General features: G+C 35.1%; 1 protein-coding gene across 1 annotated transcript; it reads right to left on the reverse strand.

The window, feature by feature from the left end:
- Window positions 1-3,479: 3,479 nt before the first annotated feature.
- Window positions 3,480-8,815, reverse strand: LOC148766413 (uncharacterized). The gene is made up of 2 exons (XM_088827282.1): window positions 8,744-8,815; window positions 3,480-4,055 (listed from the first exon to the last, which is right to left on the reverse strand). The coding sequence occupies exons 1-2, from the start codon at window positions 8,813-8,815 to the stop codon at window positions 3,480-3,482; spliced, it is 648 nt and encodes a 215-aa protein (XP_088683408.1).
- Between the last annotated feature and the right edge of the window lie 12,498 nt (window positions 8,816-21,313).

Raw genomic sequence — 21,313 nt, forward strand, 5'->3', positions numbered from 1 at the left:
TTTAATCATACGATTTGATTTGATTAGTTGAGTAATACATGGTATGATTTGATTTAATCATTCTTAATTGTAATGGTTTGATTACGATATATTTTTTGTTCCGCCTATAATTAAGTTATTTGAAATTTGAATTCAAAATTTTTCGTAATTAACATATCTTATTAATAAAAGTAAGGTTTCTCCTGGTAAACCCTAAAAGTAAGATTACCCCTAGGAAATGTTTCCCGCTCATTTGATAGTTATAATTGTCATTTATTTACTTATTTAATTATTTAGTTTTATTGTTTTATTATATTTAATATAATAACTTTAATAAATCCATTAGGTATCTAGATTTTTGACACGAAATCTACGTATCTTATTAATCTTATTAACAAAAGTAAGGTTGCTCCTCGTAAACCCTACAAGTAAGATTACCCTTGGTAAATCCTAGGAAATTTTTCCCGCTCATTTGATAGTTATAATTGTCATTTATTTATTTATTTAATTATTTATTTTTATTGTTTTATTATATTTAATATAATGAATTTAATAAATCCATTAGGTATCCAGATTTTTTGACACGAAATCTACGTTCTTATTAATAAAAGTAAGGTTGCTCCTGGTGAACACTAGAAAAAAAAATTCCGCTCATTTGATAGTTGTAATTGTCATTTATTTATTTAATTAATTTTATTATTTTATTATATTTAATACAATCAAGTTTAATAAATCCGTTAAGTATCCAGAATATTTGGGCCCCAAATCTACGTATATTTTTTCACTCAATTTGTCATTTTACTTAATATTAATTTTATGGGAAAATTATTTAATTGTTTAGAAAAAAACTTTTGATTCTTATCTTATAAGTAAATTTGCTCCTGATAAACTATTGAGATTTAATGGAATTATTGATTCATAGTAAATTTACTGAGGCCTGTTATGCTTAATAAAGAAGAAAATTCGTCAAACTTCTCATTAACTGAGATAAGATAAATGTACAACCATATTTTATCGAAAACATTTAAATTAATAAATATGGCAAAACAAGTTTATGGATGAGGGATTATCTAAATGTAGCAAAACATCAAAATGAATTGAAACTTCAGTTTTGTAGTTTAAATAGAACTTTATTTTGTATTAATTTTACTTCAATCCTGTGCATCGCATAGGCCAAAAATCTAGTACTACTCAAAACTATATAAACCCTCATTCATTTCCTGCACCCTACAGTATCCTTTTTTTCATCCATATCATTAGAGTTTGTGTTCCTTTCTATGTGTAAATTTTCTTTTAATTGAGAGAATATTTTTGTTGTACTACAAGTTTTTTTTTCTATATACAAGTTTATGTATTCCTTTAATACTAGTAATACACCCGTGCGATGCACGGTGATTACATATTGTTAAATATTTTTAGTGGAAAATACATATTTCTAATAGTTGATTGAATAAAAAGGTGAACAAATATAGGTTTATTTTAATTACTTAGTACCATGTTTATTAGCGACTTTAGAGCACCATAGTTAGAACACAACATATAGTACTTTAGCATTATCAACCTTGACATAAATTGAACATGTTGATCTAAAAAGAATAAATCCACTCATGAGCATAGTTTTAACAATGAAATTAGTTTCATTTTAATGTTTATAGTAATTGCAAAAACTGTTAACGGACACAGAGGAAGATGATGATGCAATCCCAAAAGGTATGACAACATGAGGACTAAACGCAAAAACCAAAGTGAATTTTATTCGACCAACATCAAAATCAAGAAAAATAAGCTAAATTAAAAAACAAACATCATAAACACTGTATACAAAATATGCAACTGTTTATTTAACACCTCAATTCACACATAAACATCACTATATAAATGTTGATGGAAATTAATGGATTCATAATGTTGTTTTATCCTCAAGCATCGAACACTTGTAGATGGTTAAACTGTAGAAGACAAAATAAGATTAATGGTATTTTTACTAATTATTGCAAAATAATATTGAAACAGACCAAACATTGAGCATATGATTTTTAGTAAAGTGACACAAAGATGTAAACACAGATTAACCTGAAGTAACGTCCAAAATAAGAAATCCTATAAATACTAAAAACTAAAAAAATTCTATGATTTCTAAAATTTCTAAGTTTTGCATGATTTCATAGCAGAACATGAACAATAAACATCCACACAATAATTGAAATATAGAAACTCAAAGATTTAACCGAGAAACTGAGCCAAAGCCAAAGACATAATTATTGCAAAAGCAAACAACTTCAAATTTCTAGTCGAATAGCACGGATTTGAATAAGGCGTCATTCACATCCGTCAAACGCCTCAACCCCAAGCCACCCTCACCAACTGGCCGACAAATCATCTCCCAAGCAACCCAATGAGGCCGGCGCTGATTACCATAAGATCCCCAGAGAAATCGGGCCATGCACTGCTCAATCTGCTGAATGATGTACTGCGGAGGTTGAATAACCTGAACAAGATGCAAAGCCATAGTCGAAATCGTACTCCGGATCAAGGCAAGACGGCCCCCGAAAGCCAAAGCGGTCTGAGCCCAACCCGAAATCTTGGCCTGCATGCGATCAAGCAAAGTCTGAAACAAACTGCCCCGGTCCCTCCGTTTGTATAGCGGAGCTCCAAGATAAATGATAGGAAGATCCTTTCTCGGATAACTGGGAATCCGAGAAATAGTGCAAAGATGACCATCAGAACATGCCCTATCAACTGTGAAAGTGCTCTTGTGCACACTAATCAACTAACCCGAAGTCCGACAGTAATGATCGAGAAAATCCCGCAGCTTCTTCAGGCCAAAATAATGGCACGAGGTAAATATCATCACATCATCTGCATAGGAAAAATGGGATATAGGGATGCCTCCCCTTTTAGAATAAAATATGGTTGGGCAACGGCTGTATAGTGCATCTAGACCTCTCGAAAAATACTCTACCGCAAGTACAAAAAGAGTCGGCGAGAGCGGATCTCCTTGCCTTAGACCACGAGACGAAGTGAAATACCCCGTCAGCTCCCCGTTGATTAGTAAAGAGAACTGGCACGAGGAAACACATCGCCGAATAATATCAACCAAGTTCGCCGAGAAACCCATCAGCTCGAGTACACGAAATAAGAACCACCACTGAACCCTATCATAAGCCTTTGCCATATCTAGCTTCAAAATAAGATTCGGATTTCGACAACGAATTGATATCGAGTGAACCATCTCTTGTGCTAATAAAATATTATCACTAATGAGACGACCCTGAACAAACCCACTCTAAGAAGGAGAAATAATGTGGGGCAAATGAGGTGCCAGTCTGTTCGTAAGTAACGTAGTGATAATTTTATTGGTCACGTTGCACAAGCTAATCGGGCGAAACTCTGTCCAAGCCGTCGAAAACTCTACCTTTAGAATAAGAACCAAGGTGGTAGCGGTGAAGCTCGCAGGCATAGATCCACCCTCGAAGAAATGCCAAACCGCTTCACAAACATCACACTGAATCAAGTCCCTGAATCAAGTCCCAACAATGCTGATAAAATAGCGAAGAATATCCATCAGGACCCGAAGCACTATCTCGACAAATCCCAAACACCGCATATTTGATCTCCTCAACCGACGGACGAGTAGAGACTGAAGAAAAGTCCCTTTGAGGAGCGGAAAATAGGGACTCATCAACCGGAAGCAAACTAGGCATATCATCGGTAAGAAGCTTGCTAAAGAAATCAACGCCCGAATCCTTGATCTCCTGAGCAGATGTGAGAACCGAATCACCATGAGAGATATAGTGGATTCGATTGACACATCGCTTTTTCTTGACTAATGAGTGGAAAAACTTAGAGTTTCTCTCTCCATCAGTCGCCCATCTACAAGCTGCCTTCTGCTTCCAAATGTCCTCCTCAATATTGAGCATGAGAGTAAGTTCAGCAGTGGCCTTTTTCAAATTTGCACGGTTCTCGGGGGATCGATCCAAGTCATATATGTGCTCGACCTCTAGAATAGCTGCCTCGGCCCTCTCTTTATTCGTGAACACGTCCCCGAAAACATTCCAATTCCACCACTGAAGCTTCTGTTTCAATCGTCTCAACTTACTTCATATGCTCATGTTATGAACCATATTCATATTTTGATTATGTTTAGTTTATGCTCTGGATCATATATTTATGTTACTATATGTTCTAAGTTAATTGTTATGTTATTCCGTGGTGTTTGCTTGAAGAATTTACTTAGTTCCTGAAGTACTGAATATATATGATTAGATTTATATAACTCTTTAGACATGACATGTGGGGATAAATGTCTGGCGGATAGTGCGACAACCCATACTATCCTGAGAGATAAGTCGTACGTTATTAGTTTCATGTCTATTTGTAGCAAGACCTCTTTGATAACTAAATGAGGCACATGTAGTTTTGATAGATGGTTATGGTAATGTCCATATTATATTATCTAATGGCACAATATTGCCCATTGAAGTAGCTCAATTTTTCTCCACTTTCCAGTAGAACGATAATAAACTTTAAACATACTTGAGCTAATGGTTATTTTGTTGAAACCATTGAAGATAAGAAATCGAGTATATGTGCATCCTCTCTAACGTGTACGACCAGAAGCGTACATTGGGAAAATTAGAGGAATTTTCGACACGATTATGTAGAACCACAATTTGTATGCCAGAAGCATAAGTTGTCGATCGCTCGAAATTAAGTAATTCGATTATATGTCTGCATACGCAGATACATGTAATGATTCAATCCATTTTATTGGAAGTAATCCAAGAAGATATAGGTGAAATGTGTATCACCATATATAACTTAAATTTAGAACCTTAGACTGGCGATCTCTTACCCGCTCAAATTGCGGACTGTCACTTTGATGAGACTGTCTTCCCGCCGTTAGGGGAGGAAATAACGTCCACACTAACGTTCCTAAAGAACGGCGTGAAGTCGTGTGAGACGACGACCCCACCGTGTCTCATCAAGATCCCCTACTTCAGAGAATTGATACATAGATTCATAGATCATCCACACTAACGTTCATGAAGAACGGCGTGAAGTCGTGTGGGACGACTACTAAATCTGAAAAGAATGTCAACACTAATGTTCATGAAGAACAGCGTGAAGTCGTGTATGGCGAATAATACCAGACTCATTCTATGGTTTGAAAAAGTGACGAGATCTCAAATAAGCCTGCAAGGATAGATGTGCTAGAAGGACAATTACGGGTAGGCCAACAACTCATGCTAACTAGTCTTGCCTCCCTTCCTAGGAGAGAGGGAGCGCAGTGGGACCAAATGATTCTCACCCCCGGATGTGGATGAATCCCCAACAATTGAATCCGATTAGCACTAGTATAAATGGGATCCCACCTGATCCATCTCATAAAATAATTTCGGATTATGGATTCGTCCTGCAGACGAAGTCTGGGGACGCCTCGACATTAATATTCATTCCCGTGAATAGGAAAAACTCGGTTAGTTATTCATGCATGAACGAGATGTGGTATTGGGATGAAATGATCATCGATGATAAACTTCCCTACGCAGTAGCTACTGAATGTTTTAATGAGTGATGATATAAAACCTCGATCAATTGATAAGTGTAAACAAAGGGATGATGGCCGAAATGAAAAAAAAAAAAAAAAAAAAAAAAAACAATCCAAGCTGAATTTGATTCCTTGATAAAATGAAGAGTGTAGAGACCAGTAGTTCGTACAACTCCTTGAATTTCACTCATGAGATATAAGTGAGTACTCACAAAGAAAAGATACGAGATTGAGAGCCAAAAAGCTCATCTCATACCTCAAATGAGATTGGAAACCAGAAGATTCATCTCATAGCTTAAACGAGATTGGGAGCAAGGAAACTCATCTCATAGCTCAAGGAATGAAATGAGATTGGGAACCAGAAGATTCATCTCATAGCTTAAACGAGATTCAAAGTCAGGAGACTCATCTCATAGCTCAAGGAATGAAATGAGATTGGAAACCAGAAGATTCATCTCATAGCTTAAACGAGATAGGGAGCCAGAAGACTCATCTCATAGCTCAATTAATGAAATGAGATTGGGAACCAGAAGATTCATCTCATGGCTCAAATGAGATTGGGAACCAGAAGATTCATCTCATAGCTTAAACAAGATTGGGAGCCAGAAGACTCATCTCATAGCTCGAACGAGATTTGGAGCCAGAAGACCCATCTCATAGTACAATGATTTTTGGGAAATGAGATTGGGAGCTCGAAGACTCATCTCATAATTCAAGGATTTCCTCAATAACCCGAAATTGATTTTAAAGAGGTATACTCTCTCATGATGAATGCTATTAAATACGTGGTCACAAAGTATCTAATGGGAATCTAGATACAAGTATTTATATGAAAGTTCCAGAAGGACTTCGATTTCCCAAAGCAATTAGTTCCAGATCACAGAACATAAACTCAGTTGGGCTGAGACGTTCACTTTAATTATGACTAGAAATATTCCAGAAGAATACAGGATAATTTCTTAAGTGAACAATTGCTTGGAAGAGAATAGGTGAACAATAATTGGTTTTTCATTGTTCCTATTACTACAATTTATATTAAGGACATGAACTTGATTTGGACTACTGAAGAAGTCATGTAAGAAAAACACAATTGTTGGAAATTTGAGTTAAATATCAAAAATCTAAAAGAAACTAATTTGTTGTCTCTACCAACTTAAAATTTATCATGTCAATTATATTTATGTCCATCAATCGAATTACATCGAGAAGATGTTATGGTAAAGAGAATTTATCGAGTAACACCTATGGGAGTTGGAAAGTGGAATATAACCAATGATTCATTCCGTCCCATGGAGAAGGACGAGGAAGTGTTAGCACCAGAAGTGCCATATGTAAATGCAATATATGCATTATTATGCTTAACTCCATGCACTCGATATGATTTAGCTTTTCGGTAAATTTATTAGAAAGACTTATCACACCTTACCGACACGCCCTATGCATCAATGAATGAGGCGAAACTAGTGGTTTATATTGGCATCGACTAGAAGTCATATCCACCCAAAGCTCGTTCCCAATTCATCGTTTAGTATTGGAAAAATAGCTATGTATTGGGGTTCTATGAAATGTACCTCAGGTAGTCACTAGATCAAATCATGTATGATGTTTCCTTCACGAGATAGTGAGTGAATGCACATGGCCTGAAGCCATGATTAGGCATGTTCGAGATTCCTGTGAATTGACTAACACAGAAGATCCTACGGGATTGTATTTTACTGTAATACAGTATGCATTGACCAAATAAAGATGGGATTCGTTAAAGTGACAACTCCATGTACATAGCTGTGAAGTTTTCTTCAATCAGCAACAACAATAGCCTAAATAAATAATGACCCCGCAGATCAAAATTTTAGATAATTGCTCCAACTTTAAGAATAAGTTTTGCCTAAAGTCAACTTTTGAAAATATGTTAAGGCTATTGACTTGAGTAGATTATTCGAGCTCACTCCCTTGTACATATCAGGGGGAGTTAACTTGAGGGAGTACCCTGTTGGTACTCAGTATCGAGAAGATACTCGGGTGCCCTGTTGTACTCTTTTTCCTTCGTGCGAGGTTTATTTTTCTCATAGGGTTTTCGTTACTCGACAAGGTTTTTAATGAGGCAACATATGTTGATTGAAAAGATTGTGCGTTGTACTCTTTTCCCTAACAGAGGTTGTTTTTTTCCCAATGGGTTTTATAACTCGAAAGGTTTTAACGAGGCAACACAAAAAGCACAATAGTGGTTCGATAGGAACCCAAGGGGGAGTGTTGTAAATAGTATTGAATGTGTGGTTTCCTAACATAACCACTTGATGGTTTTCAACTTCCCACTAGTTTATTAACTTCCCATAACTATTATATGGTGTTAGTGGCGATGTAACTTCTACGTAACTTCCACCTGTAACTCCTTTGTAGCTTCCCGGTGGTTACCACCTATATAAATGAGAAACATTCCCACCCCACGGATCCCACAATTATCTCTCTATAGATCTTGTTTACTTGTGTTCTCTCATTATCTCTATTATTGTTATTATGTTCTTATATATTTCCACAATCACAAACCAAAGATCTAGATTAAATAGACGATTTTACAACATATTTGTTTTTTTAATTTTTATTTGGTCGTAGTCATCTGCAGATACATGTAGTTTCGTTTTTGTCTAATTATACAGCAGAATTAAAAAAACTATGCCATGCTATGGTACGCTATGGTATACTACGGTCTACTATGGTGTGCTATTCCGAACTCTATCATTCACCAACTCCCAGCCGCCGCCAAACCCTAACTTCCAACATCTTCCAACCACCGTTAAATCATAGCAGCCAATAAATTTCAGCCACTGCCAAACCCTACCTGCAAAAACCTAGTCGTCGACCTACCCTAGCGGCCGAACAAATTAAACCCTAGACATCGACCAAATTAAACCCTGGCCGCCATAGCCGTCGACCAAATTAAACCCTAGCCGCCATAGCCGTCGACTAAATTAAACCCTAGCTGCTATAGCCGTCGACCAAATTAATCCCTACCCTACTTGCAAAAACCTAGTCGTCCACCAACCCTAGCCGCCAACCAAATTAAACCCTAGCCATCGACCAAATTAAACTCTAGCCACCATAGCCGTCGACCAAATTAAACCTTATCCGCCATAGCCATCAACCAAATTAAACCTTAGCCATCGACCAAATTAAAACCTAGCCGCCATAGCTGCCACCATCAGCCGTAAATGTGACCTCCACCACCATAGTCGTCGTCGCCTCCTGCCTCCATAAGCATCCCCTTATTAATGCCTCCTCCACCACCATAGTTGCGCCATAGCCGTCGCCCCCTCAGTAATGGTGAGAAGTGATGCAGAGGGAGAGCGAGAGAAAGAGAGACAAGAGGGGGACAACGAGAGAGAGAACGGGAGAACAAGAGAGAGAAAACGAGAGAGAGAGAGAGAGAGAGAGAGAGAGAGAGAGAGAGAGAGAGAGAGAGAGAGAGAGAGAGAGAGAGGGGGGAAGAAAATAAGAAAAATAGATCTTCAGAGAAATATGTAGAATTTATGGATTAAGGTTAGGGTAAAATGTGGGATAAAAAAAAGTAAAGGATGTAGGTCATCTTTATTTTTGTAAAAAAGATTTAGTTCAAAAAAAAATATTAAGGTTGTATCTTATATATAATTATGTTTCCAACTGGGGACCTCTAGAATATTAACCTTAAAAATTAATATAAAATTTAAAAGGCAAAATTTAAATAAAATAAATATAGCATTTCAAGCATAACCAACGGTCCAACGCCATTCAGCTCAATCTCACTGCATCGTTTCTGACTTCATCTTTGGTTTTTGTTTTACTGCATTTTCTTAGAGATTTTAGTAATCTTTATAGGAACTATTTCCACAATTACAATTTAGTTTATTTATGTTTTTGATATACTAGAGACACTATATTTATTCATTCATATTATTAATTTATTATACCATATAATGTAAACAAAACCATGTCGTTTTGTATGGCGGGGCAGAACGGGTTTCACGGGTATTAAAAAAAGCTGAACCCGTCTTAGACCCAAACCCATGGATCTTCAACATTTTAGGATCCGATCCTATGGATGGATCTATCCGTCCGGTCCTACCGGGGCGCTTTTTCACGAGTTTGACGGGTTTAACGGGTTGATGTGTCCGACTTGCTCACCCCTAGATATTATATATCCGATATATAGATATGTATTGCTTTGTAATTTGTGAAACTACTTTTATATGCATCTAATTCCAGATAATACTAATATTTATCGTTAAACCGACCAATAGATTAATATAATACCTTTCAGAACTATAACATTAGAATGAAATTACAAAAGAGACACAAAATTGGGCCAAAAAGCAAATTTAAAAAATATGTATTAATCGTCTTTATTGTTTTAATAAAAAACCCATACTCTATGAAACAATTAAATGTATCCGATATATATATTGTTTCCATGTATATCCATCTATATTTATACATTTACATATATTCCTTCATAATAATTAATAATGATGTAGAATTATAGTATTATGTATCCGATATATAATTAATAATTAATATTTAATTAAATGTATCCGATATATAATGTTTCCCTCTATAACTAATATTAATTAGGGCGAATGGCAAAAAGGCCCATCACATGGGATTTAAATGCATTTTGGTCCACAAAAAAAACAGTCCCTCAATTAAACTCATCCCCATGTCTTTAGTCTAAAATACCCTCAGTAATATAATTCTTATCAATTCCACCCATTATGCTCTAACTTCCTTAATATTACACATTGACCCCGGATTTAAACAAATATATCACATTAACCCCCAAAACTTTTTTTTTTCAGAAAATAATTTTTTTTCTAAAATGTTTTTTTTCCGCCCAGATTCCGGCCGTATTCCGGCGTTGACTTTTTTTTTTTTTTTTGAAAACTTTTTTTTTTCCTGAAATTTTTTTCCGGCCGGTCAACTACCGTTCACCGCCGGTCTCCGGCATTGACTTTTTTTTTTTTTTTTTTTTTTTGAATTTTTATTTTCTTAGAAAAAAAATATTTTAATTATATTACTGTTTTGGCTACTAAATTACTGTCTCAGACGGTAATATTACTGTTTGGGACAGTAATATTATGAATATTATTTTCCCGAACAGTAATATTATTAATATTATTGTCTAAGAAAGTTAAATTACTGTTGGAAACAGTAATTTAGCATCCAAGGCAGTAATATTAATTAAAATATTTTTTTTAAGAAAACAATTAAAAAAAAAAGTCAATTAACAGTTAAATTACTGTCTCCGACAGTTAAATAACTGCTGGAGACAGTAATTTAGCAACGAATATAGTAATATTAATGAAAAATATTTTTTTAAGAATAAAAAAGTCAATTAACGGTTAAATTACTGTCTCCAACAGTTAAATAACTGCTGGAAACAGTAATTTAGCAACGAATACAGTAATATTAATTAAAATATTTTTGAAGAAAAAAAAAATTCAATTAACAGTTAAATTACTGTCTCCGACAGTTAAATAACTGCCGGAGACAGTAATTTAGCAGCCAAAACAGTAATATTAATTAAAGTATTTTTTTTAAGAAAAAACAAAATTATATAAAAAAAAAAAGTCAACGCTGGAGACCCGGCGGTCAACGGCAGTTGACCGGCCGGAAAAAAAATTCAGGAAAAAAAAAAGTTCTTCAAAAAAAAAAAAAAAAAAAAGTCAACGCCGGTCAACGGCGGCGGTCGGCGGTCTCCGGTGGTGGCGGGTCAAAATTGAAATTAGGGTTAAAATTGGTTAATTGATGAAATTGGGCTAAATTTGGGTGTAAATCATGAAATTGGAGTTGAATCGGGTTTCAATTAATTGGGGGTAATTTTGGTATATATAAAAGGATTTTCCTTATTTGCAAATAAGTTTGAATGGGCTGGATTTATTTGAAAGACAAAAAAGTTGGATGCTCCTCTTTTAATTAAGTGCCCTTGTCATGAGGCTATTTGCCATTAACCCTATTAATTAAAGCTCATAGTATTACATAAAAAAAAATTATTGCAAGAATATATGTTCGTACCATAATTATTTTCCCACATGTTTATTTTATTTCCAATCAATCATTAAACTAGGAATCATTTACTATAATTTAGGAAATTTGAAAAATATGTATATAAGTAATTTTTACATATATATTACACATCCGATATACATATATGTATACTAATAAATGTAAAGAATACACATAAAAGTTTTATAGAGGGAAACATAACTCTGATATACGAAGAATTAACTATATATAAAATATATATATGGCTATATGGATATTTTACGTGTAAAGAATACACACATATATATATATATATATATATATATATATATATATATATATATATATATATAAACACATATAAATCCGATTTCATCGAGTTATATAATTTCATAAAGGAAAATTTTATGTGTAAAGAATACACATAAATCCGATATACATATATGTAATAGAGTTTATTGCATTTACTACCCCTGTGAAAATCACAACTGTGCAATTCCCTCCTGTCATAAAAAAATTAGCAAATAACTCCCTGTATTTATTAGTCAAAGGCGAATACCCCCTCGTCGCAAATCGTGTGTCTCACGCGCGGTTTCTGCGACTTTTCTTCCTTTTGTTGCAGGAAATGACAAAATTGCCCTCAACTTCTTTTTTTTTTTTTTTTTTTTTTAATTAGTAATAAATAAAAAAAGAAATAAATATTCTCAAACAAAACCACCAGTCCACCACCGTTCCCCACCATCGTCCATGGCAGGGGACACCAAACCGCCACCACTCTGTGCCGCAATATACACCACTCTCTCACGGCATAATCGGGTTTCTGGGCCGCCAAACACCTCTCCTCTTAGTCAATTTTTCTCAACTCCATCAACTGCAAACTCACTTCCGAGTTCCGACAAAGCCACCAGCCGCTCAATTTTTGCAGCTTCTCGCCGCCGTAGGCGACGGCGGAGAGGAAGAAATTCTGGTGAAAGTGGGAGGTGGAATGGGAGGCGGCAACGAGGTGAAGTTGGCGGTGGACGGTGCCTGCGGCAAGAAGAGTGGAGGAGACATGTTGTGGAAGGAAAGAGGTGGGATCGGCGGAGGTGGCGGCGTGAAGAGGTGACTGCCGGAGGTGGTGGTGGTGACGAGTTCAATGGGGAATAAGCAGAAATTAGGGGAAGACATGTTCTTCTTTCTGGTTGGAGGCGGCGGCATAACGAGGTGATTGCCGGTGGTGGTGGGAATTTTGTGGTAGTGGTGGCAATTTCAATGGAGATTAAGAAATTTGGGGAAGATGATGTTTTTTTCTCTTTTTTTTTTCATAAAAAACCGTGTTATTTTCCTTTGTTAAATAAATTTTAAAAATTGCAATTTGATCTTAAGTTTTGAATTATTTATATTTAAATTCAATTCAATTTATGTTTATTTGTATAAGAATGTTTTGTTTATGTTTTAATATTTGTACTTAATATTATTAAACGAATAATTTAAAATTTTAATTTGGCTCCAAAATATTGTTTTCGGTCCCACCATTTTATAAATATTATGTATTTCCTGAAAATTACAATTCAGTCCCCTAACTTATTATTTGATTATGATTCTACAAATTTTCAGTAATTCAATTTGGTCCCCAAGTTTTTTCGCAGGAATCTTCTCAGGGTATTTCTGTCTTTTCACAACTAGTCAACAGGAAAAAGGGAAATGGGTCAAGTATGCTATCTAAAACTAAATATAGGAGGGTATTTGCTAATTTTTTTTATCACAAGGGGGAAACACGCAGTTGCAATTTTTACAGGGGTAGTAATTGCAATAAACTCATATGTAATATGTAGTCGTAGATATTACATATCCAATATACATAGATGATTTGAGATCATTATTAATATATTGTTTTAATAAAAAACCATAATCTATGCAACCATTAAATATATCCGATTCCGATATATATTGTTTCCATATATATATATATATTGTTTCCTTGATAATAATTAATAATGTTGTAAAATTTTAGAATTATGTATCCGACCTATAATTTATTCTAATTAGATATATAAATCTATTTAAATCAAAAAATTGGGCCAAATTATTTATAAAAAAATGCTTACTTGTATTTCATTACATGGAATGTGAATTTTTATTGCAAGAAAATATTTTGTACATTGAGTTTTTTTCCACATGTTTCCAACATATTCAAGTTAACCATTAAATCAGAACCATTTACTATAGTTTAGGAACCATTAACTTTCACTATCTTAAATATACACGGTTTATTTCAGGGCTAAGTGTCAAGTACTGGATAATATTATGCTCCCAATACTTCATCAATCGGCCATCATTCTCTTTATGTTAATCGTGAGTATATAATATTTGAGAATAATTGTTTAAATTTTTTGTTTTTTTCTTTTACAATATTCGAGTATAGGAATAAATGTAATTTTTCATATAGATTATATATTTTAACGTAACTCATATTTTAAGTAATATATATAGTTCAATATTTGTAATTGTGTATTCATCTTTTATTATGTTGTTTAACTAACTAATAAAATTTTGATTACTTGTATTTATATTTATAGATGTCAAGGCAAGTAGATCTCATTACAAACTTGGGGGGCGGGGGGATCATGAAATCTCAAAATCTTTGTATTTTGCACATATGGAAACAACCAAATTATTTTAAGAACGATCTTGAAGACATAGAGATGATCTTCATTGATGAACAAGAGACAATTTTATTTTTAAACGTCAACTTTGATTTGTAAGCAAACCATATTATCACATTCGTTTCTTCATTACGCAGGGCGACACAATAGCTTCCATTAAGTATACAATGTTATACAAGTTTGAGTCAAAGATCATAGAGAAAGGATGTTATGTAATGTCAAACCTATCTGTTCTTTTTTAGTGTCAAGAACTACAAGCATGTCTTGAATGATTGTAGAGTCACTTTTGAATATAGATCTACAACCAGAGAAGTTGATGCTCCATCCATTCCAATGTATTCATTTAAGTTCACACCTTACGCAGATATCCAGCAAGCATCGAACAACAATGAGTATATGATAGGTATTAGTTATTTATATGATTTTTTCTTTCTATTGAGCCTTTTTTAACAAATTATTTTATTACAATGTGTTAACATTGATTGCAGATGTTATTGGTTCGCTTTTGTCGATAGGTTCATTGGCTCACCTAGCTGGTGAACCAAATATAACATTCCATTTGAACTTGAAGATATTAAGTATTTTAAAAAACTCACTGTAATATATTTTTAAATATTTAATTCCTATATATTTACATGTGTTTTTCATATCAATCATCCTTTTCTTTGGTATGCAAGTGGTTCGAAAGTCAACTGTTTGCTGACTACATATTTCAACGAATTTAGGATATTGGTGTAGGGCCGTATATTGTTGTAATACAAATTGCAACGATCGAGATAAATAATGGTATTAATTAATTAAATGGAGACAAATTGTGGTGCCGATATTATATTAGATTATAAGTGTTATCTTTGTACAATTATGTCTACATAATTATAAATATAAATGTATTTCATATTAAAAAAAAGGCTATTTTATAAACCTGCGACATATGCCGTTGAGTACTATCATAATGGTGCATTTGCATCACGTGAAGATCCATTTCAAGTTAAGGAATTTTATTATGACTCAAATAAAAGGTGCGATCTTATTTTCTTGGAGTAGTTTTACGTCTAAATTGAAATGATTAAGTGTGCAATACATGTAGTCAATACACCAGTTATTTTCTTAACTTCGATATTTATAATCTATACTACAATGTTAGTTGTTCCGTGTATACTGGAAAGAAGATGTCAAGGAGTCATAAAACAATAGACTATGTAACACGTGTATTGGATATGAAATCAGTACCAGTTATGTTGGTAGATGAGGATTTACAGACAGTAAGAGTCATTTCTTCCAACAACGGAGGTAATTATCTTTGTCATTATCACGTAGTTTATCTCATTGTAATGCATCATTTTTCAATATAATGTTGTACTTTGTTTTTACATATAGATTTTGAATATGTCTCCAACGATGAGAATAGTGACGATGCAATTGACGACATTAGTAAATATTATTTTAATCTAACAATTTTTAATGTTTACATTACCAATTATATACATTCATTACATCTTTTTTTTTAAATCACAATTATTATTTAAATAATTTTGTATACATTACATCTTTTTTTTAAATCACAATTATTATTTAAATAATTTTGGATAGATTACAAAGATCTTAGAGACCAGACGTATGAATGTCCTTTTTGCGGTGCAATGACGTGGTACGATGAAAGGACTGACAAGCACATACAAACATCAATGCCCAAATTTGGCATATGTTGTATGTCTGGGAAAGTCTTGCTCTAAGAAATAAGACATGTACCTTCTACAATTAAAACTTTGGTGTTTGGAACTGATCGAAGGAGCAAACATTTCCATGTGCACGTATGATCGTATAATATGATGTTTTCTTTCACTTCACTTGGTGAAAAAGTGCAGACATCTATTAATAACGGAAATGGTCCATGCACATTTCTATAACACGGCCAAAATTAGCATCTATTGGGTAATTTATTGCCGGAGAAAGGCACGAGACCTACGTTTGCTCAGCTTTACATTTTCGACACAAAGAATGAAATTCAAAATAAAATTGATGACGTCATGTAAAATTTTGCGGATTATATTCCTGTTTAAAAATATTATAGAGCTTACAAATTATAATTAAACTATTTTTTGTTTGTCAAGTGCGGAAATCAATCTAACAATCTTGATCCACACATCGTGGCATCGTTGAAACATATGACTGATGGTAACAATGTACTTGCACAGTCGTACCGAGTTGTTCGAGATCTTTTTTCCAATAATGGCCATCAAGGAGTAAAACTTAGATTGGTAAAATGCCGCAGTACTAATGGAATGACGTACAATCTTCCGAACGCTAGTGAAATAGCTGGCTTGATTGTTGGGGACTTTGACACACAAGAGGGTGTTAGGGACATAGTCGTTGAGACACGCTCGAATAAGCTTCAACGAATCAGTGAGAACATTCGTTACTTTTGCATTCTAAGAAGTTATTTCAGCAGTTGGGTGCCGATGGATTTCCGTTGGTTGAGTCATAGAGGTTGAATTTCGTAAGGTTCAATCATTCAGGATCAACTTAGGGTTGACATGTACAAGGGTATCGAAGAATTTTTTTTAAAGGAGACAGTGAGGGTAAATTGGTTGGACAACGCATTATAATTCCAGCGGCGTGAGATAAGAGCGGCTAGGGTTTGTCACTTATGTACAAGACCTATAAATCTTGTATTTATAGTGTCCTGTATATAAGACCTAACGGGCTTAAGTTGGACCGGGCCCAACAGCTTAAGTTAGTTAGTTTTTATTCGCTTGTTTCTCATAAACCAATGGTCGGAAAATTATAACAATTACATTTTCGGAATCATTGAAACGTCCTCGTCATTACGAATGCCAATTCTCGATTTCCAATTTCTAAAACTAGAAAGCCTAATTCAGTGGACCCGCTAAATTTGGAAACTTTCCAATTTAGAAAGTTCACTAAGATAATCGCCTAGTTCTTTCATTTTCTTATTCTCATTCATACTTCCTAATTATGAATGTTGGAGTCAATCGTATTAACATCCAATTATGCAAAGTTTAAATATTTTTATCTTTGACCGTTCATTCAAAGAACTCCAGTACACGAGCAGTGTGACCCTCGATGGTTCAGGTATAAGCTAGCCGTGGGCCCACAACTCTTTGTGGTTTAAACTCGTCCCTAGAGTTATAACTAAGATGAAGTTCATTTCAACTTAATCATCCAACGAATATAGATTGGCGTCTAGCAACTAAGCATCATGATTCCCTAGATACATATGAAGTGCCTGCAAGAACCGTGTGATATATATAGTTAATGTACAGTACGATCCCTTCGATACATATGTCACGATTGGTCGAGAGACATAGGTTCATCAAGACCTCCTTTATAGTTCAATAATTGTGCGATTGTTCTAAGTGTTGTAATCGGTATGTGCATGACTTAGAGAATCACATTCCCCAATCATCACTTAGTCACCTCTGGCCAGAAACTTAAATATTACAAACTGTGAGAACACACAGGACATCCAAGACTATTCTAGCGAGCGAATCCCCAACTACAATGCACAAACCTCCCACTAGATTTCGTAATGCACGGACACTGTGTTAGGAATCAGGCACGTGTACGCAGCGGAAAATATTTTTTTTATATGAAAAACGAGTTTGATCATAAAAACACATACTTGATAATAGCAATTAATTGCGGACCTTAATGCTTCCATCGAAAATTAAAGTACAACATGCATTAATTAATTCGATAATTAAATCATGTAGCATGCTCGTAGTAAATCACGAATTCATACATAAACAATCACGTGTAGTAATTCACGAAAAATCATACTGCGAATATCAACATTTAATTTAATTTAATTTAATTAAAACCTAATATAATATGGATTCGAAAGTTACCTCTTGAAGCGTGAGGCGAGTTCTCGGATTGAAGCTGACTGCCACGGAAAGCAATCCGTGCAGTCGGGAGAAGAGGTGGCGAAGAGTCGGCGGCGGACGCGCGGATCAGCGACGACTCGTGAGGTTCAAGCGCTGACTTGCGGCGGTGCGTGAGGGCGCGTGCGGCGTCGGATCGACGATGGCGTTTTGGCAGATCGACTCCTTTGTCTTCCTCCTCTCGGATTTCACCTTGTACACCGAATTCAACTGATACATGGCACTAGACATGCAAAAGTCAGAATAAAACGGAAGAATACTTAAAAGGAAATACTACCGAAGAACTAGATGGCGCGTGGGCGCCGAATTCCGGCAACGGCGGCGACGGCGGTTTGCGGCAGACGTGAGGAGTGAGATGAATGAGCGGACAGGGTTTTTTGTTGTGACTTATGTTTTTTTGTGCAAGACCAATAAATCTTATATTTATAGTGTCTTGTATAAAAGCCCTAACGTGCTTAAGTTGGACCGGGCCCAACAACTTAAGTTCGCTAGTCTTTTTTCGCTCGTTTCTCACAACTCAATAATTGGAAAATTATAACAATTATATTTTCGGAATCATTGAAACGTCCTCGTCAATATGAATGCCAATTTTTTATTTCCAATTTCTCAAACAGGAAACCCTAATTCAGTGGACTTTCTAAATTTGTAAACTTCCCAATTTAGAAAGTTCACTAAGATGTTCGCCTAGTTCTTTCCTTTTCTTATTCTCATTCATAATGCAAAATTACGAATGTTGGACTCAATCATATTGACTTCCAATTATGCAAATTTAAACATTTTATCTTTGACCGTTTATTCAAAGAACTCGAGTGCACGAGCAGTGTGACCCTCGATGGTTCAGGTGTAAGCTAGCCATGGGTCCACAACTCTTTGTGGTTTAAACTCGTACCTAGAGTTACAATTAAGATGAAGCTCGTTTCAACTTAATCACCAAACGAATCAAGATTGGCGTCTAGAAACTACGCGTCATGATTTCCTAGATACAAATGAAGTGCCTGCAAGAACCGTGGGACATAGTTAACGTACAATACGATCCATTCGATTCATATGTCCTGATTGAACTAGAGGCATTGGTTCATCGAGACCTCCTTTGTAGTTCAACAACTGTGCGATTATTCTAAGTGTTGTAATCGGTACGTGCAAGACTTAGAGAATCGAATTCTCTAATCATCACTTAGTCGGCTCTGGCAAGAGACTTTGAAGATTACAAACTATGAGAACACACAGGACATCCAAGACTATTTTAGCGATCGAATCCCCGAATACAATGCACATGCCTCCCACTAGATTTCGGATAGCACGAACACTGGACCTTGGGGCGGTCCTCGGTGGAACTCAGGGACACATGTTCTTCATAGTTACAATATAACAATAATATTAAATATTAGTATATCGACAAATATTCCCTTAAAGATAACAAGATTTGCATTGCATATCCTAGGGACATGACTGAAAACAACATCGCATGAGGAACAACATATAAGGAATATAGACCTGCCAATGAATACGCTGTAAAAAAAAATCCCCAACACATGTTACTTGAAAAACTAATAAATATGAAAATATTTTCTACCTTCAAACTCGATGAAATACTTCCTTGTATACGACATTTCTGGTAACATTGGTGAGCTCACCTGAATCCGACTTGATGAATATTTTAATGCCACCTCTGAACAATGAACACCATGTCACCGATATTTTTACCGGAAAGAATTTTGCAATTCATAACGTGATTGACGGTTGTAATAACTTGAAATCTGGTCCCGTTGCACAACTCTCTAGCTTGATCGATGTTTCTTATTAGCATAAATGGTTCACCGACCTTGAACTTCAGTTCATGAGAAGGAACTGAAGTCACGGTGATGTCTAGGTCTTAAGGAATAATGGTGTACAACTATATCATAGAGATCTCTACTCGATTATTGAGAACCACTTAGAGATTTCTAGAATGAGGGAGTTCAGTGAACTCGTCAACTTACGAGCACCCACTTATGCATGCCGATATCACAATACCGTTTACTGATGAGACGTAATACACATACACTAAGTGCTAGTCTCTTAATGATAACAGGCTGGTATCCTCATTGGTGGCGTAACCCTTCGACTAGGAACATAGTTTAACAATTATAATACTTAAGTAATTATCTCACGATCCTAAAAGATCAATTATAAGTAATTGTAATAACTGTAAGAACTATATCTATGTTTGTACAACAGACAAAGATATAGAATGCCAATGTGTTTTATCAAATACGAAAAAGGATTATTTGTTACAAGAATAATGGAAAGATCACAACCACAAGTTGGCTTGTTGGTCACCTACTTTAACACACTGGCCCTTCGGGCGGTCCTCGGTGGAACTCAGGGACAGGTCACGATACAGCTGGTCCTCAAGTGAAGTCACGGTGATCTCTAGGTCATAAGGACTAATGGTGTACAACTATATCATAGAGATATCTACTCGATTATTGAAAACCACTTAGAGATATCTAGGATGATGGAGTTCAGTGAACTCGTCAACTTACGAGCACCTACTTATGTATGCTGATATCACAATATCGTTTATTGATGAACGCAGTACACATACACTAAGTGCTAGTCTCTTAATGGGAACGGCCGATACCCTCATTGGTGGTGTAACCCTTCGACTAGGAACACGGTTTAACAGTTATAATACTTAGGTAAATATCTCATGATCCTAATAGATCAAATGTAAGGACCACTACAACAAACTTCACATTTGGCAACAACAAATTTCGTTGTAAAAAGCATATAATTTCGTTGACTATATCTATTCTTATGCAAGGGACAAAGATATATATTGCCAAGGTGTTTTATCATTACTACGAAAATGATTATTTATTACAAGAATAAATGAAAGACCAAAGCCACAAGTTGGCTTGTTGGTCACCTACTCTAACATATATAACAAGGTTTTTTGTGGTTATGTTGTTTTTTAATAGCTTAAGCCGGTCCGAACATGTTTGGCAAAGTTGTTGGTTGGATTTGGCGAAGGGTACTGCTAACAAACAACACTGACTTCATAATAATCCATGTATGACAATTTGTATTGAACATTATTCAATTAGATTTGAAATATTTGTCTCAACAAGTTTTGAACTAAATGCACATCACGTAACCACATTTTGATGACCTATACTCTCACCGAAATAGAGAAAATATTGCAAAGCAATGGTAAAAGTCTACGTATTTACGCGCCC

This window comes from Erythranthe guttata, chromosome 12 (assembly GCF_056151865.1).
Source record: "Erythranthe guttata isolate IM_541 chromosome 12, IM_541, whole genome shotgun sequence".
NCBI classification, from domain to species: Eukaryota; Viridiplantae; Streptophyta; class Magnoliopsida; order Lamiales; family Phrymaceae; genus Erythranthe; species Erythranthe guttata.

Coding starts and splice junctions, on each gene's coding strand:
- LOC148766413 (XM_088827282.1), bottom strand. CDS start 8,815: ATGGTGGTGGAGGAGGCATTAATAAGGGGATGCTTATGGAGGCAGGAG. Junction 4,056..8,743: donor CGACGACTATGGTGGTGGAG/GTCACATTTACG, acceptor CGATTGAAACAG/AAGCTTCAGTGGTGGAATTG.